We start from the raw sequence: 26308 nt of genomic DNA on the forward strand, positions 1-26308 counted from the left end.
TCTTCAAGGCAAACAGAGACTTCTTAGCAACAATCCTAGTAAGGACTGTAAGGAACGCTCCTTGAGAACATTGAGAATCACGCTGCAACTAATTTAACACCTTGTTGTCAAACTGCAATTAAATCAAACAAATTTCCTGTACTGCTGACTCTGCATAAATGATCTTATGGTTATGACTCACACAGGAGGCTTCATAAGTGAGGGTGCTCTTGGTCAGGTGGAGAAAGGTAAATAGAATTAGGACACAGTGAAGAAATGGGAGACTATTCCAGTTCATGCCACGTGACATGCTCCTGCTCTCTCAGAACACTGCTCTGTAGCTTACTGTACGTCAACATATGCCCTGAGACTAGATTTCTTGCTCTAGTAGATCTGGGGTGGACAGACTCTGTGTGAAGCTGGAAACACTGACTGAGACATGCCAAAGAGACTCTCGACAATCCAAGCAGACTCTCAGAACTGTCAACCCAGTAGGTGAGATGAAATGACTTCATTTCTAAACAGTTCCCTCTCTAAGTTCTCATAGAACTCTAACATGAACACAGAAGGCAAGGGAGGCCAGAGCCAACTGTACCTTATGTGGGGCATTTATGGGACCTGTGATTTGCACAAATTTAAGGTTCAGGTGAAATGTGTTTTAGTTTTCTTTTATTTTGTTTAAACACAGAAACACATAGCATATGTTTTTGCTGTTAATGATACTCATGCAGGAACCTTTGCCTAGAGCCATATTATTGATATTAGTAAGGATAAAGAGGTGAGACAAGCTCTGGCAGATGTGAGGATACTTGAGGAAAGACTGAAAAACTCAAGGGATTAAACCAGGAAAATCGATGAATGGATCTATCTATCTATCTATCTATCTATCTATCTATCTATCTATCATCTATCAATCATCTATATCTGTCTATCATCTGTCATGTATCATCCACGTCTACCTACTATCTACTTGGACATGGTGGCAGTCACTTCTAAGAGATGCCTTCATGTTATATTCTATAGCTAGAACTTCTCCCACTATCAGAGAAATACGAAGTAAACCTATAAAACAGCTAAATGAATTGTCATTATAGGATTAAGGTTACTTTATCATTTTAACTAAATTCTTGTTGTAGGTTTTTATCTTAAAGACATTGTGCCTACTGTAAAATGTCAGAAAGCTGTTCAAAGCTGCCAGGGGAATTCCGATTGAGCTTCTTTTCTCAGCACCAGAGTCCTTGGCCCAAATTAGTGCAAGCAGGGTCTTAATTAACATCCTGCATCTCTTAGTTCTCTATTGCTGAAGAGATTCATTGTCAATCATCTTAGAAAAACACAGGGTAGGCAAACAGCTTTACTTACTAAGTATTTTTTTATTGTGTGTCAAGTACTGTGTGACTTTATTGCATGAATTATCTCATTTTATCCTTAAACAATCCCATGAGAGAGTTTGATTATCAACTCCATTACACAAATGGAAAAATACAGACCTAGAGGTCTAAATGCTAGTCCAAATATGCATGCATGGCTAATCTGTCAGAGAGTCAGGAGTGGGGGAAAAAGCAACCTGAATGTAGAATGCCAAACCTTAATCAGTACACATTACCGTAGGTATCTGGAACCCAGTGTAAGATCGCTGACATGGTGCTAATTAGCTGTGTAACCCCTCTGACAGTCTGGTTCTTTACATTAAAGTTCTTTTCAAATCTTCCCTGTCTATAATGCTCTGGAGCCTTAATTGGGTGCCCTGTGTGCATCTATTACTGTCTTAATAAACAAGCTTAAGGTTCTCCCCTGAACCTCATCTCAGTTCTCAGCCACTTGGAAGAGCGAAAGGCTGACAGAAGACTCCAAGATCATCTTTCTTACCAAGAAAGCTTCAGCTGAGGAATGAGGTTCCCATCTCTAAATAGGAGAGCTGCTTACCCTGGTAGTAAGCAATGAAGAGCTTACTAGGCAAGTACGGATACTCGAGGAGTTCCATCTCTCTATCTCACTGAGAAAAGCTAGCCAAGGTGTCACATGCCTGAAATCCCAGTACTGTAGAGGCAGAAGCAAAAAGGGTCCCTGCAGCTCACTAGCCAGGCAGCCTAGCACAATCAAAGAGTAAAAGACCCTGTCTGAACAAATAAAGGCAGAGAGCAAATGAAGAAGAAGCTTGAGGTTGACCTCTGGTCTCTTCATGCACTTATACCCACATGTGTGCATGTAAACACACACACACACACACACACACACACACACACACATTCAGAGATGGGAGTGAACCTGCCCATAAACCTCATATCATACACAATAAAAGAGTGTGTGCTTCTGACAGCTAGCCTAACCTGAGAGAGAGGCAGGTAGATCCTGAGGTATCTGTGTGCTGCCAGAGCCCTTCCTGAAGTTGCTAATGAAATGAGTCACTCTTCCCTCCTGTATGAGAAATGCAGGGTGAGTCCAGACATGACGGGATTGAAGTACCATCCTGAGCAGCTTTCTTTATTTGGAAGAACATACCCCAACTTATGGAGCTATGTCACCATTGGGCTCGTCAACGGCTAGGGTTGTCCTGAACTCTCTATGCAGTATGTATTTAAGGCTGGCCTCAAATTTGCCAGGTTGACTTCAAACTTGCACTTATCCTGCTTCAGCCTCCTGAATGCTGAGATTATAGATATGGACCACTATGCCTGGCTCTTCAATGCACACAGTCACCAACACATTGGTGCCAAGATGACTGGAACTATGGTGACATAGGTTGGGCAGAGAAGTCTCTCTAGATGTAGACATGGGACAGAGGCGACTCAGCAGATGTAGAGGACGCTTCCATTTAGAAGCAGAAAAGTCAAATAAAGGAGGCTGCCTAACCCCAGGGTTTGGTTTTGTATTATTTGTATTAGCCACCCCCTCCATTTTTGTTGTTGTTGCTAGGATGAAATACCTGACAGAAGCACCATCACAGACAGTTTATTTTAGTTCACAATGTGAAGGGACACAGTCTACCATGGCAAGATAAAACATGCGGGCAGGAGTGGAAAGTGTCAGTCTATATTGCCTCTGCTGCTGGAAAGCCAACAGCAGACAGGAATGTCTGTTGGTGGGTTACAAAGCCTTAAGGCTGTTCCCAACAATCCACTTCCTCCTGCAAGGCTCCTAAAGGTTCTTCAACCGCTCCAAACAGTGATATGAGCTGACGATCAAAGGTTCAAACATAAACCTATGGGTGGCATTTCATACTCTAACCACAGGACAGATGGGTCTGCTACAGAAGATGAAATTTTTCCCACCTTGGACATTGGGATGAGAGACTCCAAGTAGAGTTTTGTCACATTCTCATGCTAGGGATTGGGAAGAGGCATTTTAATCCAGGTTTTTTAGTAGAAGGTTGTGTGTAGCTTCAAGTCCATTTTAATTCACATTTACTGGGGACAGGCCCATCTCCAGGGTAACACAGCCATTTCTTTTGCTCAGAGGTGCTAATTAATCTATTCCATAATATCTCATGTGCTGTATTGCTGGTAGAGTTACCTTCTGAGATGTAAAACCAGCCAGTCAGACCTTTGGTGAGCTCTGGAGACCCGTCCATGCTCTCCTCAAGAGTTGTGGTGTTAACCCTGTTAACCTGGTCAGAACCCAGCATGGATAATTACACTCTCCCAGCATTATGTTCCTCTATTAACTCAACTGGACACATGACTTCACTTGCTCTCCTGAAAATTTAGCATGACCTGCTGTAACAGAGAATGGTTCTTTCCATTCAACCCCAGGCAGGGTATGTGATTCAGCACTTTGGGGCCACTGTTTCCTTAATGGGGTCTTGCTAATTCTTTAGCATCTCCTGGGGAAACTGGTTTTATTAGGTGAAAGAGTAATTTTCAGCTGAGATGTGCTTTTATGACTATGTTAACTCCAATGCTGTCTTTAACTGTGATCAATGGTTCCCAATGACCTTTGGAGGAACTTTTGAACCCAGATTGTGCAAAAATGAATTTTATGAAAAAAAAAACAAAACAAAAAACAGAAAGTACAGAGAAGGTCAGTAAGAAGAAGCTTGGGATTGGTAGGGAATAGTACATCTCATGGGAATGGAGGGATGGCCATCAAACACACACACACAAACACACACACACACACACACACACACACACACACACAGGCCACATTGTCACTTAAAGGCAAGAGAATAGGGACAATGGGGAGGCATTTTGTACAGAGATGGTATCCTAGTTTTTTTTTCATTAGTATGATAAATACCATGAAGCAAATAAACTTGGAGAGAAAAGGGTTTATTTGATCTATATGTTCTGATTATAGCCTGAGGAACATCAAGGTATGAGTTAAAGAAGCAACATAGGAAGGAACAAGGAAGGAAAGCTGCTTACTGAATTGTTCTCCAAGGTTTGCTCAGCTTGCTTTCTTATGTAATCTATGGCCCCCTGTACAGGGGTAGCACCAACTACAGTGGGCAGGGCACTTACACATCAATCAGCAATTAAAAAAGTATAGTGACCCACAAGCATTATAGACATGCCCTTACGCCAATCTGGTGAAGGAGTTTTCTCAGTTGAGGTTCTTTCTTCCCATGTGTCTCTAGTTTCTTCACTATATAATGAAAAGAATATCACAAACTTTGTTATGTCAGAGAAGGGAACTTGGGGAAGAGGGAAGGTATACTGATGGGTAAAACTGGAATAAACACAGAAACATGCTTGCCATTTCTAAATGATCTGGGAGGATATCATCTGAAGTGGCCATTTGAAAATGTTTTTCTCCCATCCCCACTCCTGGTAGTAGATGCATCCTCAAGTTTAAAACATAACTTGAAGCTGAGATAGCTTAGTGAGTAAAGTGTTTGCTATGTAAGCAAGAGGACACATTTGTTGGTATCATTAGAACCTACCAAAATGTAGGCCTACCTGTAATTGCAGCCTCAAAAGTCTGAGATGGGATCTCTACAGGAAGGTGGCTAGCAAGACTAGCCTCATCAGCAAGCTCTGGGTTGCTGTATCTGAGATATCCTGCCTCAGTAAATAAGGTAGAAAAGCAAAAGAGGATGATTCACAGAAGAAACCTCTGGCCTCCACACCCAAATGGACATATACTCACACTTCTATACAATGAACGTAGACATATGAACACACACCACAGATAAATATAAAATAACACAATAAGCTTTTCAATGCAGTAGAGTTCATGAGAATTGAGAAATTCTCCCAAATTTCCCCAAAAGTTAAATAGGCATTACTTTACAGTGACCTGGAATTAGGCAATCTAGGCAGCCCATGGCTAGCAACTTTTTTTGTATAAGTAGCATAACTAAATGAAACATGCTTCCCTGTATTGTTAGGTTCTTTTCTGTACAGAATGGCAACTAAAAACCACTCAGGAAAGAGAACCTAGTAAACACTGAGCCAAAAACCTCCCAATTGGTCTATTTTGGTGTCAGCCAATCAGAGTGTAAACATCAAGACTGTCTTTAATTCACAGGCATCATTATGAATGGGTTGACATACACATACATAGTACACATACAAATACATGTACACATACAAGACCACACATTACACTCACATATACAGAGATACATAGATATACATAATACACACATATACATACACATACAAACATACACATTACATACATGCACTCACATTTTTACATATATAGATATGTACATACATATATAAATATACATATACATACACATATATACACATAGACATACACAAACATACCCATATATGATACTTGCATGATTTCAAAGACTGATTAGATTCTTTTCTCTTTCACACACCTTTGAATCACCCTGTACCTTAAATACAGTTATATGCCTGTCCAGTCAAGGTCTGTCTAGCTTAGATGTGTACCTTTAGAGCATAGATGGCCTACAGACTTTGCCAGGGGAAATGCATATGGAGGGAACATATTCGCCTTCTCATCCCCACACAGATATGTTTTACTTTGGAGTGACAGGGTTTTAGAAAAGTAAAATACATCTTCTCTTGAATAAGGTCAAAAATATCTATATAAATACATGTACATATATGTATACACACACACACACACACATATTACACTCTGACTTTTATTTAGTCCTGGAAATTCTCCCTCCTTGGGAAAATGTCCAATGTAATCAAAGGGGTAAAAACCATAAATTTATACCTAAGAGTTATGTATGTATTAAAGAGATATCCTGTGAGTTTCAAAGCATAGGGCAATGCTCTGTTATCTAGCCATGTGTATGTATTTGAGCAAGTATGTAAAGAAATTCCTATAAATACAGGTTCACCTATAAGTATGCACATGTATGCAGAAGTCAGAGTCATTTTGTCTTCCTCGGTTGGTCACCACCTTACTATTGGACAGGGCTTCTCACTGAAGAGAGAGAGAGAGAGCGAGCACTATACTGGGTACAGTGATGGCCAGCCTGCTCCAGGGAATCACCTGCCTCCATCACCCCACTGCTGGGGCTGTAGACACATGCCAAGACACCTGGACACTTTACATTTTTATTTTATGTGTATAAAATAGGTGTTTTAACCTATGTGTATGTCTGTATATTACATGCACGCCTGGTTTCTGCAGAAGCCAGAAGAGGGTATTGGGTCACCTGGAACTGGAGTTACAGGTGATTGTGAGCTACCATGTGGGTGCTAGGAGTCAAACTTCAGTCCTCTGGAAAGGGTAGCCAGTGCTCTTAATAGCCAAGCCATCTCTGTGTCTGCCTGGTTTATTTTATATGATGATCTGAGTTCAGGTTTGTGCAGCAACATGTCACTGAATAAACCATCTCCCTAGTCTGCATCCCACAAGCACTTGGTAACTCAAGGTCATCATCTACAAAGTTTATACTGAAGAATTGTGCAATCATGCTTCCAACACACACACACACACACACACACACACACACACAGACACACACACACACAGCATGTCTTACAATTTTACAGTTTTGTATATTGAGTCTAGTTCTTAGTTATCCCTTTCTCCATATGGCTCACTAGAAATGATGAGACAAGCAGAAGTTCATTCTAACAGAGGTTAGGGAGGGAAAGTCAATGTACCCTAACCTCCAATCAGCCATCTTTCAGCAGGTCTGGCATTAGGTAGGACTGCAGCCTCAAACCCATGCCGGAGCATACTGAGCTTTGGGGAGGTGAGGATGTCTGCTTTACTCTTGTGTAAGCCAATCACCTCCTAATGCAGTTGCTGTTTCAGTTGAATAGCTGGTCAGCTTTTCCTTTGCATAAAATCATTTGACATATTGAATCTGGAGAGCTGGGGCAACTCAGAAGTGACACTAATTTATTGATCTTTCTTCTAAGGAGAAAACTCCCTGTTGGAAATTATTCTAAAGATTCAGACACTATCGGCTCCTGTTATATTCTGAAAATCCAGACACAACAGCCAATACAAAAGGTTATTGAAAAGAACAAACACATAGTCCTCTGTGCACACATTGGCTTTCCCCTTTCCCTAAAATCACTCATCAAGTAATGTCCCACATAGTTTTGACCAACCTCAGGCAATCTGCCCAAGTTCAGAATCCTATACGCTTCAGGCATTGGGCGTTGTTCAAGGTGTAATGGCACACTAATGATGTTTTAGAGGCAATGGAAAGACTGAGAGTGAAAAGCTACACATAATACTAGTATACTAATTTTAGAAATCAAACTGTAGGGAGATTAAGCTATACCAATATTAATACCAAATTCTAGCACCAGGCAGCATGTGGCTGCATCTCAGTCCCACCCCCTCAACCTTCTTCTACAGCACTCTCCTCTGGTCTGTGGGAGATACATGTTAAACTTCCCAAAACCACATCTATTACTGAACTTCATATACAACATTATTATTTCCATCCATATATGTGATATATTTCAATTTATGAATTTAGGTACAATGAGAAATTAATAATATATTTATGTGAATATAATCTTTTATAAAACACCTTATTGTATTGCATTCACACTCAAGATAATGTGAAGTGATATAGTGTGTATGTCATAAGATTAGGTGAAAACTGATGAGAATATTTTGACATGTAATGAGATTTGTAAGCAAGCTGTAACCCAACATAGCACTCTGATGATGTGACAGTTGATCTGATAACTGAACCGGTTAAGGAATTAAGCAGTATACACTATGGTTAGGGTTGATGGAGTGATGGGTCAGAAAGTAAAACATGGGTAGTGTATTCAGTATGGATGTGCTAGATGGAGGAATAGTTCACATTCTGAGCAGAGTGGGATAGGAAGAGATTTCATCGTGCTACTCAGAAGATTGTGCAAGCTAAAAATCCCTGAGTCTTTTATTTGTGACCTGTGCTTGACGATGCCATTATTTTTCTTATTGCTGTGACCAAATACCTAATAAGTAATGTAAGGGAGGAAGGGCTTATTTTGGCTTCTAGTTTAAGAAGAGATAAAGTTTACTATGGTGGGGAAGACAGGGCAGCAGGAGCATAAGGTAGCTAGCCACATTGCATCTGCACATAGGAAGTAGTAAAGTACATACAGGAAGTGAGGTCATCAAATCTCAAGGTCTGCCTTCAGATACTCATTTTTCTCTAGCTAGTCTCCACCTCCTAAATGTTTTAAAACTGTCTCAAACAGCAGAACTAGCTGGGGACCAAGTGTTGAAAGGCACCTGTCAATGGGGGACACTTCACATTTAAACCATAGCACATAGGTAAGGGAAAGCATGGGGGAGAAGCAAGCTATTATGAGTGAGGAAAGACTACTATGTATTCGCCCAGCCAACTGACTCCTGCATTCTCAAAGGGAGTCTCTTCATGAGCAGTCTTAGCTGGCTTAATAATACTTTATGATCTGTAAGTCAACCGCCTGTGGAAAAAACTTTATTTTTTTTTTATCTCAGATGCACAGAACAATTTAATTTTTAAATTAATGTAAAAGCAAAAGGCGCCCTGCTCCCGGTGAGGTATGTCTGCCCTGCATGACTGTGTAAACACAACTCAATTGCTGTGAGAATTAAAGATGGATCAACAAAATCAATAGTTAATTGTGTTACTCGGGGTTTTTCATTTCAGATCTAATCTGTAAAGAAGGTCCAGGGGAGGTTTGTTTTTGATTTTCTTAAAATATTATTTAAAGCCCTCCTGTCACGCCAAAGGGTTCACAGGGGTCTTCGCATTATTTCCATAAGTTATCTGGGTTATAAGTAGTCAAGGTCATATCGATCGCCTGGCCTCTCCAGGTCTCATTTTTAAATTGTGTATCATTATTGGGCAAGCTGCCTTGCACTTAGGCCAAACCAACTTTATTGTAAAAATAACACCACATAGTTCAGGTCTTGGTGCCAAACACAGTGTATTTTTTGCATGGGAGACTAACTTTATTTTATTTTTTTCATTTATTTATTTTTAATTACACGTGTGTATCCCTGTGTGCATATGTGCGTTTGTGACTGCAGTACCCAAGGAAGCAGGAAGAAGGTGTCAGAGCCTTTGCAGCTGGAGTTACAGGTGGTTGTGACCTGTCTGACATGGATGCTGGGACTAAGCTCAGGTCCTCCACAAGGGCAGCAGGTGCTTGTAACTGCCGAGCCATCTCTCCAGCCCTGAAATCTACTTTTGGTCTATTTCATGATGATATTCATAGCTGTTAAGCAGATGTGCATCTTTACCCTCATCAAAAAACAACAAAATAAATAATGCTGAAGTTTATGGAGCAATGTTACTGTTACTTGGCAACCTGACAGAACGTAGACCCAGCTGGGAGATGGGCCTCTGGGCTTACCTCATGGGCCTGTCTTGATTGTGTTAATTGAAGTGGGAAGACCAACTCACTGTTAGTGGCTCATGCCCTGGTTAGGTCTGGGACAGTGTAAGCTGAGGGATGGAGCTGTAGGCTAGCATGCGTTTCTTTGGTAACTGCCAGTGCAATGTGACCAGTTGCTTCAAGCTCTATCTGCCTTCATTTCCCTATCGCGATGGACTTGAGTCTAGATGAACTCATTCTCCCTTGTGTTGTTTTGTCAGAGTATTTTGTCACAGCCCCAGGAATAGCAACTGAGATATATGGTCATATGAGGTACGGAAGGTAGTACTGTGGGTGACCCTATAAGACAGACTCTCTAGTCTCACATCGCAAAGAGACCAGAGGGAGGTGCTACTGCATGAAGAGGGCCTGGGAACGTTCTTCAGGTCTCATTAGTGCAGGCCGATGACGAAAGTGCGTGGGGCTTCTTCCTATTCAGGGAGATGTACAATATTATCCACAGGCCTATGAGGCTACCATGAGGACTACATTGGCCCTTGCTATATTACAATGGAGCTAAATATGTAATGTTTGAACTTCTTTTCCCTTTAAAGTGCAACCTTTCAAATAATAAGTTAAGCCTTGCTCTCTTGCTCACATATTGTTAGGAGCCTCCATCCATTTCAGAGACTGAAGGCAAAATAATCCGTGAAATAATGAATCATTTTTTTCTCTTGCCATCTTGTCTAAAAATCCTGTGATTATTTTGCCGTAGCAGACAATGACCTTCTCAAAGGAGGCCTATCAGATGCTCAAGATTAATAATGAGAAGGTCTCTTTCTCCTGCCTCAGACAACCCCAACCCCCCAAACACAGAGGGAAAATGTTTGTGAAAGTGTCGAAACGTTCATCTGTGGGTGAGCAGCAGTGCTCTGCGTGAAGCAGAAACTCATGTGCTGCTGTGGGTTCTGGGACCCCATTCCACAAGACTCGTGGAGTGTAAGGCTTGGAGGGACCTTTAGGGAGACACCAAAGCCCTTCACCCAGCAAGCGGGAAAGGAAGAGTTTTCAGGAGGCAGGCAGAGCTCTTGGCTCATGCATAAATCTCCTGAAGGAAAAGGGAGCTCCAGCTAGAGCCATCTCCCACAATTGAGACAAACGTCGTCCCACTTTACTAACTCTAGGAGCTAAGATTAATAAATTTGCTTTTCACCCCTTGTTGCTGTCTGTAGTCCCTCCTTCTCCCCAGGCAGCAGAGGGAGAAGGAGGTCTCTCCTAGTTACCTCCCCATGGAAACAAGGTCCTTGAAAAGTAGTTGGGGCCTGCAGGGAAAAAAAGCATCTTCTCCAGGCTGGAAATGCTGTCGAGTTACCTAGAAGGAGACTGGCTTCACAGGGCCAGGGACACCTCTCCACCTTTTATGGTCCTGGTTTGAGACTTGTTCGGTTTATGGGCAACTAAAGACAAAGACTTTAACTTGCGGCAAAAATACAAAATCCCAGGGCCAGTGAGATGACTTGCCACATGAACCCAATGACAGCAGTTCAATACCTAGAATGCACATAAAACGAGAAGGAGAAAGCAAACTCTGCAAAGGTATCCTCTGAAAGCCACGTGTGTGCTGTGGTACATGCGACCACATACATAAATCAAGTGGCAATGCATACACACACATCCATGTCCAGTCGTCATCATCATCATCATCATCATCATCATCATCACCATCACCACCACCACCACTAACCACCACCATCATGTAGATATGGAAGTGGGGAATAAAGAAAATTCTTGATTGCCACACAAGTTCAGAATATCAATGGACTCAACCAGGCATTACCCAGAAGCATCAGGGGGCAATGATCACAGTGGTGTAAGGGTAATCTGAAATTGCAGTGAGGCAACCAATCCAGGATTTGCAGATAAAATTAAGGCTGCTCAGCAACATCTTGATGGAAGGTCAGCAGAATGGAATATATATATGCACACACACATATATATATATATATATACATATATATACATACACACACACACACACACACACACACACACACACACATATATATATATATATACATACACACACACACACACACACACACACACACACACATATATATATATATATATATATATATATATATATATATCAGGCCTATTATTTAGCTAGCCATTGGGGGAATCACAAATGAGCAAGATTTTCAGCCCAGCAAGGCAGTCTCCAGGCTCTGGTCCACATATCGTATACTCTTTAAAATGTTTTCCCCAGGGGCTGATGAGAAGCTCAGTCATCAAAGTGCTTCTTGCACAAGCATGAGGCCCTGAGTTTGACCCCCAGAACCCATGTAAAAAGAGCTGGGCATGGGGGCCAGTGCTGAGGAGGTAGGCACAGATGGATCTTGCTCTGCGGCTCACTGGCCAGCCATTATAGCTTACTAGGTGAGATCCAGGTGAGTAAGAGGCTCTCACTTAAAGCCTAAGAAGAATAATGTCCTGGGATGCCATCTGAGGTTATGAACGGCGTCCATATGCACACACCCACAAACACATGTCTGCACACATACCTCCACACAAATAAAGGCATACACACATGTGTGCTCTCCCACACATGTACCCACATAAATATATGTGCAAGTAGATAAACCCACATATATTTCGATGCATGTGCACGAACACAAATGCACGGACACACCGTATGTCCTTCCACCCTTTGGAATCTCCATCACCCACTCGTCTCCTGAGATAGAGGTGCTGGGAAATCTCAGAATGACTTTCTATCTAGGAGTCACCTCGGCCTCTTCTCACTTCTCTGCAGAGCAGTATTGTGGAAAGAGAGAGACAACAGTGTGATATTCCTGCTTGCTGATATCGCTCCATCTCCCATGTAGGGTGATGACTTATGTGTCTTCATGCCCCTGTGCCACATGCCTGACACATAGACCATGTGTGGTAGAGAATCCTTATTTCCCGGTTCTTTGTTTTCCTCTAGAACGGTATCTTAAGTGACTGCGTTCCAAGAATGAGATGCTGGCCTCTCTAGTTTTTTCATATTCCGAAGGACATTTAGTGTCTAACCATGCAGAAGATATCCAGGTTTCCTTTGTTTAGAATTCATGCATAAACATGAACATAATTACTTTGTCAATTGGTAGGTGAGTGGGAAAACAAAATGTGTTTTCCGGAAAACTTTGATTAACATGTACTTAGAAGAGACATCTCTACTGCCCTAAGTCAGGCTCCCTGGAAGAACTCACCATTCCAACCCTAGAGGACAGTGAGTACAAAACACATTAAGAGTGAAGAGGGATCAGACCACACAATGGGCTTGGAGAGATGGCTCAGTTAACAAAGCATTTGCCTAGCAAGTACAAATATCTGGGTTTGATTCCTTGAACCCATAAGAAAGTGCCTGGTGTGGTGATGTGCACTGTATTCCTAGCCCTGGGAGGAGGATTCCTGGGACTTGCCAGCTAGCCAGCCTAGCCTACTTGGTAAGTTCCAAGACAGTCAAAATATAAAATCGGTAGTACCCTGAGGAATGACACCTAAGGCTTTTGTTTGGCTTCCATGTGTGCTTGCACCCACAAACACACAGAATCCAAGATTTAAAGAGAGCTGTGGAAAGGCCTGAGGTCCTCAATGGGCTCATCTCCAGGATAGAGGGCTGAGTGATAGCATCATCATCTTAAGAGGCTTCGGTTCAAGCTGTGTCTTCAGGTACATAGGGAACCTCAATGCAGCAGAAGCTGACTCATGTAATAGGTAGCAGGCTTTTTTACACTTCAGAACTGACACAGGTTGAAGGGAGATAATTGCTTCATTCTCAGCTTCATGAAAAGCCAGCCTTCCAGCTGGTTAAATATGAGTGGGCTGGTGTTTCATTTACTGGACCTCGGGTCTGGTTTCCTTGCTACGTATGTTTACAGTTTTCTTAATTGACTTGGAAAGTAATGTTCCTTAAATCTGTTTTAAAGGAGATGCTGGAGTAGTTTGTGTTGGAGTGGAGCACTGGGAAGATACTAACTCAATCAGTACAATGTTCGCTATACAGCCGAAGAAGCTGGAGTTCCATCCACAGCAGCCATGTAAGGAGCTGGGTGGGGTGGCATGTGATATAATTCTAGAACTGAGGAGGCAGAGACAGACCCGTCCTTGGGGCTTGATGGCCAGCTACTCTAAAGCATTCCAAACCAGCGAGTGGTTTGTGAGGACGGTGCCTGAGGCTGTCTTCTGCCTTCTGTGTACACACACACACACACACACACACACACACACACACACAGTACTAAAAATTATGAAATTGACCCAAAGATTATATCCATTGGGAAAGGATCAGGAAAAGGCTGTGCTGAGTCCAAAGCTGCTAGGCATGAACATTTTTGTTCCCCATACCCTTTAGAGAACAGCTACAAAAATTTCACCTCAAGCAAGGGAAAATCACATCATCTACAAGAATGTTGATGTACAGTTTGGTCTACTGGTCACTGTCAATAAGAAAAAAAGCCTGCTGTATGCCATCTTAAAAAAATAAAAGAACACTTCGGGGGACCACGGACATGGCTAAATGAGTGAGATGCTTGCATGCAGATAGGTGGACCTCATCTGGATCCCCAGTTTCCATGCAAAACGTTGGATGTGGTAGAGGTCGCCTGTGACTAGAGTGCTGATGCTTCTGTGACCACAATGGCAGAGCATAGTGGCTTGAATTATTTTGTGCCACAGGTTCAAGGAGAGATCCTATCTCCACAGGTAACCCTGACAGCTACAGGGGAGGACACCTGATATTGCGTGACCTCTGGTCTCCATAGCGGCACACAGACATCACCCCCTCCCTACACCCCACACAAGCAAGGTGCAGGATGTCTTACCTCATGTGGCCAGATTTTCATCAGTGAGAGTGGGTAGCCTTAGTCACACAGGGGCAACTATCAAGATTACTCTCCCACTAGCCTCAACAACAAAACAGGAGCGACTCCTTTGCCATCCCACGATGGGGTTGTAACTAAAATATCTAATCAATCTGTGAATGAATTATGGTCCAAGAAACATACTACTTTATAATCAATTTTAAGTGAGTCCCTAACTAAAGAAGACGGAGGAAAAGCTGTAAGATTATGAGAGGTCGGCACACCCCGTTCTCCGTGACTGATGATTTTAAGAGGGGAGGGGGATAATTTTACAATCCATCAAGTTTTTTGTCATCTCAAAATCATGCCTCCCAATGCATGCTGTAAATTAATTTTAGAATTTACATATTTATTAAAAATTGTATTGAACACAGCAGGAACTGAGTCCTATTTGAATAATAAAATAACTTGTTATTCTATTGGAGATTAAAAATAAAAAAATGTAAAATATTTTATCTTCAGGTAATAACCACATAAATTGCTCTCTGAGTTAGTTAAACTGATAATTAACATGCGCCAGAGGCTTTGACAGAATATTAAAGATAATCCCAAAAATCCCCATGGGTGGGGGATAAAAGAATTCTCACAATAAGAATCAGGGGAAAGATAAGCAGGGAGAGTCAGATCATGCTCATCGAGGGTGCACACTGCAAGCAGTGTCACATCACTTTGGGGCAGGTGCACGTGGGATCCCCAACCCTTGACCCTTGGAAGAATCACTTGCTTTCATTTGAAAAAGTACTTTTAAAGAAGATCCTCGGCCTGTGCTGCATGCTGCTTTGGCTGAATTCCCAAAGGATGCCACACCCTAAATGTCCCCATTAGCTGGGCCCCATCCTGGGAGGACCCTGGGGCAGGCAGGCAATCACTAGAAGGGCATAGGGTTGTAATCACAGGGTGACATCATACTCCATGTGGCCAGGCATAACCACTCTAGAATAACCTCCAAAGGCAAAGTGACAGATCTGCCACTCTTGTGTGAACATCTGGAACATCTGACGAAGGGCTGGTGTGTTGCCTCATGTCCTCCTTAGCATGATTCAGGCAAGTCCTGCTAAGACTGAGGAGATGACTTGGATCCTCAGAACCCTGTAAAAGCTGGGCACAGTGACAAGTGCTTCTATTCTCAGTGATTCCTGCAGTCAGATCACTGACTAGCCAGTTTAGCCCATTCGGTTGTGTTACCTAGGAGGAAATAGGCACGGCTGCCTTGGCCTACATACGCACATGCATACACATGCACATGTACACTGGCACACATACCTGTAGTCCTGTCCAACAAATAACCCCTCCCACATAAACAAAGAACCTTTTGGGAAGAAATGGCACTAAGAATTGATCTCTTTAGAGACCCATTGCACATGAGAGAGCCGACCCCTGACACTATCAATGATACCCTGCTGTGCTTGAAGACAGGGGCCTTGTATCCAGCAGTGGATGGAAACAGAGGCAAAGACCCACAGCCAAACATCAGGCAGAGCTCGGAGTCTTGCGGAAGAGTGAGGGATAGGACTGAGCAAGCTGGAGGGTTCAAGGATACCACAGAAAGACCTACGGTGTCCTGGGCCCATGGGTGCTCCCAGAGACTGAACCATCAAAGAGCTCGCAGGGGTAGGACCCCCCAAAAAACACAGACACTTGTAGCAGTGGTGCAGCTTGAACTTCATGTGGGTCCCCTAACAACTGGAGCAGGGACTCTCTCTGATTGTTGCCTGCCATTAGATCACCCTCCCCTAACTGGACTGCCTTGCCTCCTTGGGCCTCAGTGGGAGAGGATGTGCTTAGTCCTTCTGCAACTTGATGTCCCAGGGTGGAATGGTACCCAAGGGAGGCTTCCCCTTCTCTGAAGAGAAGGGGAGGAGGCCATCGGGGAAGGGATTTGTACAGGTGGGAATGGGAGCAGAGGAGGTGGGGACCGTGATTGGGCTGTAAAGTAAATAAATAAATGAATTAAAGGAAAAAATCCTGGGGGGACAAGAAGGAAGAAAAATACCTGTTTTCCAGGAATTTCAGCTTAATCATGGCTCTTTCTTTCCACGGGGGATTCAGGGTGAGGTATTACCACCACCTTTAAGAAAACAAGAGATTCCCTTCATGATGTTCCCAAGGTGAGGGGCTTGGTTGACACTGTCTCCATATGCAGACTTCAGAGCTAAGGCCAGGCAAGGATATGGCCCCTCCCTTTCCCACATTATAGCTAGCACAGGGTGTACACAGAGATAGCCTCAGAATCTTTAACATAGCAGTTCAGGCAATCAATGTCTAAGAATTGTTTGGGCACTAAGATGAAAGCTATCTAGTTCCCGCCGCCGCTGTGTGTGTGTGTGTGTGTGTGTGTGTGTGTGTGTGTGTGTGTGTCTGTGTGTACAGATATCACAGATATCTACATTTTACTGTGAGCAGCTAATGTGAGATATGCATGCCCATGGTTCATGGATGGAAGCTTGCAGTCGCCTGTTACTTCTCTCAGACCTCTAGCCCCATTCCTTCACAGGCTTTTCTCACATTACCGTAGCTACATTTCCTGTGTTCTCCCTGACCTGGGGATGTTCTGTCAATCAGAGTCAATGGCACAGGTTTGGGCATCAGGAAGGGAGGAGGAAGCAAGCACTTCTTGCCTTTATCCTACGCTGAGCCTGCCAGCTCTGTATCTTTGCCACTTGCCCGGTGTCTGAGGGGCTGTTTCTAGTGGGTTGAGTGGTCCAGCCTTTGGCCCCTTATGCCATTATCGCCCACTTTGACTCCACCTGGGAGGTAGCTGTGAATTCCTGCTTCTGCTGAGCTCTGGATCACCACTGTCTCCCACTCAGCACCTCTGGAGAAACTAAACCTTGTGTTAAATCCCATTAGCGAAAAGACCTGAAGTAGTTTTCTTTGCACCCTAGACTCTGACTAATAATAGCACAAAGTGCTCTATGTTCTGCTTTCAAAACACACACAGCCTAGGGCTGGTGGGATTTCCAGCCAGCAAGGGAACTTGCAGCCAAGCCTGACTATTTGAGTTTGTTCCTCAAGACACACATGGTAGAAGGGGAGAAACGACACCCATGAGGTGCTCTCTCACCCACATATGACATGCCCATGAATGCACATGCATGCCTGTGTGCACACACAGGCACACGTACATGCACTGAAGAAAGGAGGTATTAAAGATACTTTTAAACCCCATCATCTAAGCCCAGTCACTCTCCACCACTTTTTTCCTGCTGCTATCATTCTCTCTTCAGTGGCCTCACTGTTTCCTGGATGTAGTCCCACGCTCATTTCCTAGGAGCCTACTAACCCAGAAGTCACTATATTCCTTGGAAACTAAATCACTACCCTGCTCAAATGTATCCCACCATTCCCTGTGCCGAGACTGGCCGCTGGACCTGCTGTACTCTGCCCATGAGCTCCAGCACATAATCACATATCAGCACTCCATCTGACATTTTATTCAAGCACCCGCTCTTCACAGAGACCCCAGTCAATCATTGGAGGCAGTGGACTCCATGTACCCATCTTCACCCATTTAAACATATGTATCACTGGGTTGCCTGGATGCATCCCTGACGAGGTGTTCTTGCCACCGTGATTTGAACTCAATTCCTGGGAACACACAGGTAGAAAGAGAAAACCAACTACAGGAAATTATCCTCTGGCTTCCACATGCGCCCATCCGCATGCATCATTAGTTGGAATTTTGTCAGCAGCCAGGATGCCCTCATATCCCTGTGAGGTACACCCAACAGCCATAAGTGCTTACATGATTCACCGATACAGCCACAACTGTCCCATCTACTGCGAACGACCTCTGGATTTCTGACGACACCTGCCATGCAGTGATGCTATAGCTGTTACCCTGCATTGCTTAGAGAGTAATTATGACTTAAGAATGTTTTCACATGTTCCGTATAGTTGCGCTTTGGCTTCCAAATCTTTCATTGAGGCTTGGTTGAATCCTTGGCTGTGGGGCTTGTAAATATGGAGGCTATTGCATTTCATCTCGTCTATTTCCTTCTTAGCTAAAATAAGGCCTTCAAAAAAATTTGTTCTATCTACTATGCCCAGAATGACACCTATTAAACAGCATGAAACACATAAATAGTCTTGAATCAATGAATCATAAATGAGAAACTTATATCACACTGTGAAGAACAAGAAGTGCCGAGAAATAATTAGCTGTAGTGTTAGAATGAGAGCAAACATGTAAACATCCTTCTAATTAAGTCACTACATGGTTTAAGATGGGAACCAGGGGGTTGCTGGCTAGTTCTGTGGAAAGAGAAGTGAGCAAAGCCCATCCACGGCCTCCCATTTACCTCCCTGCATTTTTATTACCCCACTGCTGTCTTTGGGTCACTGTTCCTTGTATGTGTAATCGGGAGATACCACTGTGACGGCCTGCGTTGTTGCCTTGAGAGTCTAGAATCACCCCAGAGACAAGCCTTTGGTGACACTCTTGATTACCTTCCCTGGCATGAGAAGACCCATCTAGACTGAGGGCCGGACCTTTTCCTGAGCTGTAGACAATGGGACAAGAAGATGGATGCTTGGAAGCGTTCAGGCATCTTCCTGAGTTTCCTGGTTGTGGGCAGCATGTGAGCAACTGCTCCGAGCTCCTGTTGCTATGACTTCTCTATCACAGTGAGCTTTACCCGTGAGCCGAAGATGCCTCTGTCTCTCAAGCTGCTTTTGTTAGTGTATCATATCCCAGCCTCAGAGAAGTAACTGAGATGAAGACTTTGAACTCTGCATGTGACAAAGGGACCCAATGACTTGCCGATAGAGCCCGTTGGTTGGCTTGTTTTGATTATGCGAGTTAGGAAAAATGTCTCTGAGCTATCCAGGGTTCTCTAGCTGCTTCTTCTGCTACAAACTGCAGCTACCTGCAGTTAAATGTTTAAGGCACTCGCTATGTCAGGTCCCAAGCAGGTCCAAGCTGACTTCTTGCTGAAGTCAAAGGCTTTGTAATACCTCTACCCTGTTATCTTCTGCTTTTAGCTTTGGGTGATTGTGTAGATTGAATTAAGCCCCTCTGCCCCCAACAGAGAGGCACTTCAGCCCCTCACTCCTGGACTTCATTTGGAAATAATCTCACGCTGGCTGTAATCAATGCACTGAGCCCGTGAAGACTAGAGAAATGGCTCAGTTGATAAAGTGCTTACTAGGTAAGCATTTGGATCCAAGTTCAAATCTTCAGCATCTGTGTGGAAAGGCTATACCTGGTGACCCCTATAGTTGCTGTTAGATTTTGGCAGAATTGTTCCTTTGTGTTGTCAGTGCCCTCCTATTCAGGGTGAGTGGATGTGTGCTCACACATCCTGGGGGGGGGGGAATCACACAATATTGATGTGAAAACACCAGCGAGTGGTGATAGGTGCTTATAGTTCTAGACCTGAGGATAAAGAGAGAGAAGGATCCTGGTCCAAGTGCTAAACATGACTGAACTAGTCAAAGTTCCAGCCTGGATGCCCCACCCTGAGAGGAGGTGCTACTGGCAGTTGTTAGCGGTTGGGGAAGGGAGATCCATTTTCCTCTGGGGGCGTGGTTGCCAGTAGGTTACTGATGCTCCAGGGGATGGGCCCACACCTAGTCATACACAAACAACAGTAATTGACTCAGTAGGGTATCAAAAAAAAAAAAAAAAAAAGAAAAAGGAATACAAAGTTGGGGGAGGGGTGTATTAGGGAGAGCACAGGAACTTTGGAGAGAAACATACAGTGGATACTATCATAATATGTATGTATGTATGTATGAAATTCTCCAAGAATGATTTAAAAATAAAACCAAAGTTTAGAAGAAATCCCCAAATGTATAGCACCCAAGGAATGACACCCATGATGACTCCTTAGCCTCTATATCCATGTGCACCTGCATACACACACACACACACACACACACACACACACACACACACACACACTCATGGACATATATCCATATGCACACACACATGTACATATACTTGTGGATGTATATACACGTGAGCACACACGCATGCGCGCATACACACACACACACACACACACACACACACACACACACACACACAAAGCAGATCACGGCAGGGTAGAGTGGGGCCTCAGTACAGTATAAATGATGTCACTGGAGGAAAGGAACAGGACAAAAACCCCTGGATGTCTATGGGAAATGCTATGACAAGATGCCACCCAGAGTGACTGCCATGTCCATCAGTGGCACACAGAGATGACAGTCTGTAGTCATCTAGAACACCAAGGTCTAAAGCTAGGAGAGAAGCCCAACCCCACTGACGCTTTCAGAGCCCCAGCCTCTAGGATCGGGAAGAAACTCCTTTATTTCATTTAATTTTTCTAGCATTCGGAAGTTCATTACAACCGCCCATAGGAAACTGCACAGACTGTCTATAAAATATGTATTGTCTGTGACAGCGGTGACCTTGCAACACTCAAACCCCACACTATACACTTAGGAGGATTTTAATATTTTTAAGTGATGGAAGGAAGAAAGAACAAACTCGCAGAGTTTTTTTCCTTCTGAAGCTTTTTTGTTTATTGGACTTAAAAACAGGATTCCTGAAGATGAGAAAAAGCACTTTGGCTTAACTGTCATTTGAAATTATGATTTCATTAATTCTGTAAAATGAAAAAGTACTTCATTTGAAAAGGAAAAGTAATCAGAAAGAAAGGAAGTTATATTTAGTCGATCAGAAAACAGCTGTGTGCAGTGTTGTCGCATGGGAAGGCTTTTTTAACGTCTGGCCCACTGGCTCCTTTAGGTCAACTCCAAAGAGTGAAAGAGAAGCTGTAACAATAATATTTTCTTCCAAATGTGCATTTGGTCCAAGACCCATTTTAAGACTTTAGTCTCCAAGCTTTCTTTTCTTTAAAAGTAAAACGCAGATTGAAGTACTTGTAAGAATTGGAAAATCCTGGATTTGGGCCCAGGATTCTAATCCAGAATCTAGAATTTCTCCCCAGACGTGCCAGGGGAATACACCTGTTGTGCTGTAGATATAAATGCTTGAGCATCCTGCTCTAGTTCAGAACGGATTCCTAAACAAGAGAGCGAGCTATAGAGTCTCCCATACTCACGCCATCTGGCATGTAAGACTGTACAGCCGCCTGTTTACTTTATGATATCTTCCCTACAAGCACGTAAACATGAATTGGCTCTTTATGAAGTCCCTGCTGTATTGTGAAAATTATGTTGCTTCAAGAGTGTGGGTGAGGACTGAGTTCATGCTCTTTCTATCAGCTCGGGCCTTGCTCGCATCTGTTCTAACAGCTCTAACCCAACCCTGAACTTAGAGGCTTAGGAAAATATCTGTTTTCCAGTTGCAGAGGATACAGGATCATGGTGTCCAGAGACCATGTAAGTACTTTATTGGTTTGATTCCACGTTCTCCTGTGTTTCATGTATGGAAAGTAGAGGAGTAAACTCTCCGGTGTCATTTTTTGACACATAATTTAAGATTCTTTTTGGTGAATTTTAGTATTTCTTTTATTTGTTTTTAAATTAGTATACAAAGTTTTAGATTTCATTATGATATTTTCAAACAAAAATTGGCTTGCCTGATTTTTCCCCTCTCTGACTCTTCTCCGTCCTTGGCCCTGTGTTGTGCTGTTGGTCCCTTCTCTAGCATCCTCTTTTTGGGTTTCCTTTCTCATGTGTCCTGATTTTCGGTTTCTCAACACCTCTTTTACCCATGTCTTGTCCTCTCTAGTTTCGCTACATGAAAGCACATGCATGTGCACACACATGCACTTGCATGCACATACACACATCGAGAGCTAGAATATTAGCATAAGCATTCCCTCTCTGAGTCTGGAGCTATACTAACACTCAGGTGCTGCCACTTTCCCACAAATGTCATATTTTCATTTCCTTCCTAAATGAAATCCCATTGGCTATCTGGACCACATTTTCATTCCTCATTCACTAGCTGATGGATGGCTAGGCTGGTTATGCTCCCTTGTATTGTGATAATTCCATAGCGAATACGGTGTACACACATATCTTTGTGGGAGGATACAGTGTCCTTTGGGTATCTGCCCAGGAGTGGGAGAGCTGGGCCATATGGTAGCTTTATTTTTGAATTTTCGAGAATGCTTTTTGCTGATTTCTATAACAACTGCATTTGTTTACAATCTCTAGGTCCTTTTTTGGTTTATTGTTAATTTTTTAAAATTTTGAAGTTAATATATCATTATATAATTTTCCTCCACCCTTTCCTCATATCTCCCTTTCTCTCTCTCAAATTCATTGTCACTTTTGAAATTGTTGTGAGATATAGACATATTATTTCTAAACAGGTAATCTATATAATATATAATATATTCCTAAGCATATAAATACGACATTATCAGGCCATATAATATTACTTGTATGTATATGATTTCAGAGCTCACCACATGGTACACGATAACCAATTGGGGTTCTTCCCTGAGGAAGACAATTTCTTCCACTTGTACCTTCCTTAGCTGACTCTAATTCTGTGTCTAAGGTTGGCATCCCATGAGGTTTCCTCTGGGGAAACGTTTTAAAAGGACACTAACCTCATTCATGAGAACTTCTCTCAATACATAATAACTCCCTAAAGCCCAGCTACTGAATACAGCACATTGGTGATTAGGTTTCAACATGCATGTTTTAGGGGGACTACACATTCAGTATATATCAAGCAGTTCTACATAAATATATGCCTGTCAAGTCTCTCCTTATATAAAAAGAAGATGTCTCCTCTACTAATGAGAATGGCAAGTGAATTCTCTTAAGAAGGGCCCAGAGCTTTAAAGAGCAACATGTCTTGTCTGATCTGGAAGGTTTGTGCCAAGGGACACCTGGCTCAGTAATGGAGAAGGCAATCCGGAGGGTCTAGAAACATCCACACCATAAGCAAACACATGGCACTAGATTTCCTTTACTCTGTGGTTCCAGACCATAGCCCCCAGAGATCTCTAAGGAATGACAGTTCCTGAGAATGCCATAATGAAATTGGTTCTTTTTGGAGAAAATGAAGCAGCCTCTATACCATTAGCTTTTGACCTCTGGTGAATAAAAGACACAGTGAACTCAGAAAGAAAGCCTTCTAGTACGGAATTGTGCCATAGAGCTCCAATAGAGCACAAGGATACTTTCTTCCGTGCCTATTCCTGCCAGCTTGGCTATTGTTGTACATACATGCCAATGTGCATGCACCCCATTGGACATTTTTCTTCTTCTTTTCAGTATTGCACACTTAACCTAGGAACATCTTCTCCGAGTCTTTCATATGGGGGAAGGATGAATATACATCTATGAAATCATCAAAAAGGATAATTGAAGAGAAGTCCTTATTTTAATTATTAGAGGGAGAGAATTCTCTAAAAAGAGTGATCAGCGGTTAAAACTGACTGAGAAACCACATATATAGCTATGCAATTGAACCTCTCCATTCAGAAACCATTCATCGAACAAAAATTCTACCCATCCCCCCCAAAAACAAAAACAAACAAAACCAAGTCCCAGTGTCTATTTCCAGAGCCCATGACCTTACTAGAGAGCTTAACCATGCATACTCACTATGTGCTACCCCAAACTGAAGGAGAGAAAAATCCAACCTAGAACGCATTGCTTAAGTCACAATAGAGTGGTTATGCTAACCATGTATAAGTGAGGATACATCAGAATGGGGGGGAGAAGGGAGGTAAGGAAGGGAGCTAAGGATGAGAGGGAGCTGGATTCTCTCAGTCTCCCATACCCTAACAGCAGTGCTTTGAAGTACGGTGCCCTTGGAGGGGTTTGTCCTCAGGGTCAACAGCTAGCATGCATTCTCTTGAACAGAGGTCAGTTCCGGCTAATGCCTGAGGTGCCACTTGAGTTGGAGTTCTGTTTTGATCCTGCTGTCATCACACTTCAGAGCCCGAGCGCACTGGCCCAGTCACCTTCTGTCACTCTTTGCTGTCAACTGTTCTGAATGTGTCTTTGTTTCAGAGAGCCTTCTCTATTGTGAAAACCTGGGAGTTTCTCAAGAAATCATAGTAATTCATGGATATGGCTACAGAGATTGGTCAGCAGTTAAGGGTGTGTACAGTTGTATCAGAGGGCCAGAGTTTGGATCCCAGCACCTACATTGAGTGGCTCACAAACACATGCAACTCCAATTCCAAAGGAATCTAATGCTCTCTTCTGTCCTCCAGGTACCCACAGACATGTGTGCATGCACACACATACACCCACACCCACACCCACACCCCCAGAGAGAGAGAGAGAGAGAGAGAGAGAGAGAGAGAGGCACATACATACAAACTCACATAAATAAAAGACAAATAAATAAAAATAAAATAACGGACAGAACACTAACTTAGACAGAAAACAATGTCTTGTCAATGTCTTCCCATTATAGCAGGGAAGAATGGCTCAGTGGGTACAGTGCTTGCTGCATAAGCATAGAAACCAGAGATCAGATCCTTAGAACTCATGTAAATAGGCAGCAGCAGAAGACAGTGTCAGTTATCCTCGGGCCTCACCATGTACATGGCCATGTGTGCACAGATGTACATACCACAGACACACAACACACATGCACACATATGTGATACACTTAGCACACATATGTACACACTTGTACACACATGTACACACACAGAGACAAAGAGAAAGTAATAGCGTTATTGTTTTCTATAGTCTCTGTAATTTTTGTGATCTTTCTAGAAGCTTCTATGTATGAGATGAATGTTTTCTTTCCCCATGTCCTTAAGGAAATTAAAAGCACACTTTCTTTCATTTTTTGAAATGATCTGTTGTCCAGACTGCCAAAAACTGAGAAATAACTTTTTGTTTACCTAAGAGATGAAGTCCGTTCGGGAGTGAAAAAAAATTAAAAAAACTCCAGAGACACAGACAGAACAAAGGGAGTGTCTTTCAGGTTTTCAGATTAGCTGTTATGGAAGGAGCGGATCTTCCCAACCAACATTCATTTTCTCTTCATTTCAAGAGAGAAATCAGAGCTGCGTGGGTTTGGTTTCCTGCTTGGTTGTGAAAATTTGGAAAACATGAGCAGCGGTGTTGAAGTTTCAGGAGTAAACTGTCATCCTGTGCCTTTTATTGGTCCATATTTCAAACTATGCACCGAGACAGCTCACTGCCTCCTGCTCTGGAGGCTGACAGCATGCTAATGCGCTCTACAGACCAGCTCTTCATGAATCCTCAAAACAACTGTCCACCGTAACTGAGGTCTATGGACCTGTTTTGTCAAGATCAGCTAGCTACAGCTTCCCGCAGGAGAACCCGGAGTTACACGCATGCTCACCACTTTCTTCATAAAAACAATAGAGCAGGCTGGGGAGGGAAGCAGGGAGACAAACTAAAGTAATGAAGAAAAGGGAGCAAATTTGCTTTTAGTTTATTCTTAATTTTAAATCTTTTTGTTTGTAGGTCTTAAAGATAGCATCCTTGTACATTGTGGTGGATGTACTGGATGGAACCCATAAGTAACCCAGGCTGATGTAGAACTGGTGTCAATCCTCCTGCCTCAGCCTCCTGGGTGCAGACATTACAGGTGTGGTCCATCCCAGAAAGCTACTTTTTTTTAGAAAAATGTTTTAGAAGAAATATTTATTAGGTTAATTAATTTGATTTGGAGAGGGAGAGGGTCCTCTGACAAGGCGTGGTTGTGGAGGTGAGAGGGCAGCCTGCAGGGTCAGTTTTCTCCGACCTGGTGGGTTCTGGGAATCAAAGGCAGAACTGTAAGTGTCTTTACTGCTGAGGTAA

General features: G+C 42.9%; 1 protein-coding gene across 16 annotated transcripts in view; it reads right to left on the reverse strand.

Moving 5' to 3' along the window:
- Nckap5 (NCK-associated protein 5) overlaps window positions 1–26308 on the reverse strand; it is a 913274-nt gene that overhangs the window by 9693 nt on the left and 877273 nt on the right. Inside the window, exon 15 of one of the 16 annotated variants that reach the window (XM_017599038.3) lies at window positions 16587–16661. The exons of the other annotated variants lie outside the window; for them this stretch is intronic. Within the exon in view, the coding sequence (XP_017454527.2) occupies window positions 16608–16661 (54 nt within the window). The 3' untranslated portion in view covers window positions 16587–16607. The remainder of the gene's footprint in view (window positions 1–16586; window positions 16662–26308) is intronic. 16 annotated transcript variants of the gene reach the window in all.

The sequence above is a fragment of the Rattus norvegicus genome, chromosome 13 (genome assembly GCF_036323735.1).
Source record: "Rattus norvegicus strain BN/NHsdMcwi chromosome 13, GRCr8, whole genome shotgun sequence".
NCBI classification, from domain to species: Eukaryota; Metazoa; Chordata; class Mammalia; order Rodentia; family Muridae; genus Rattus; species Rattus norvegicus.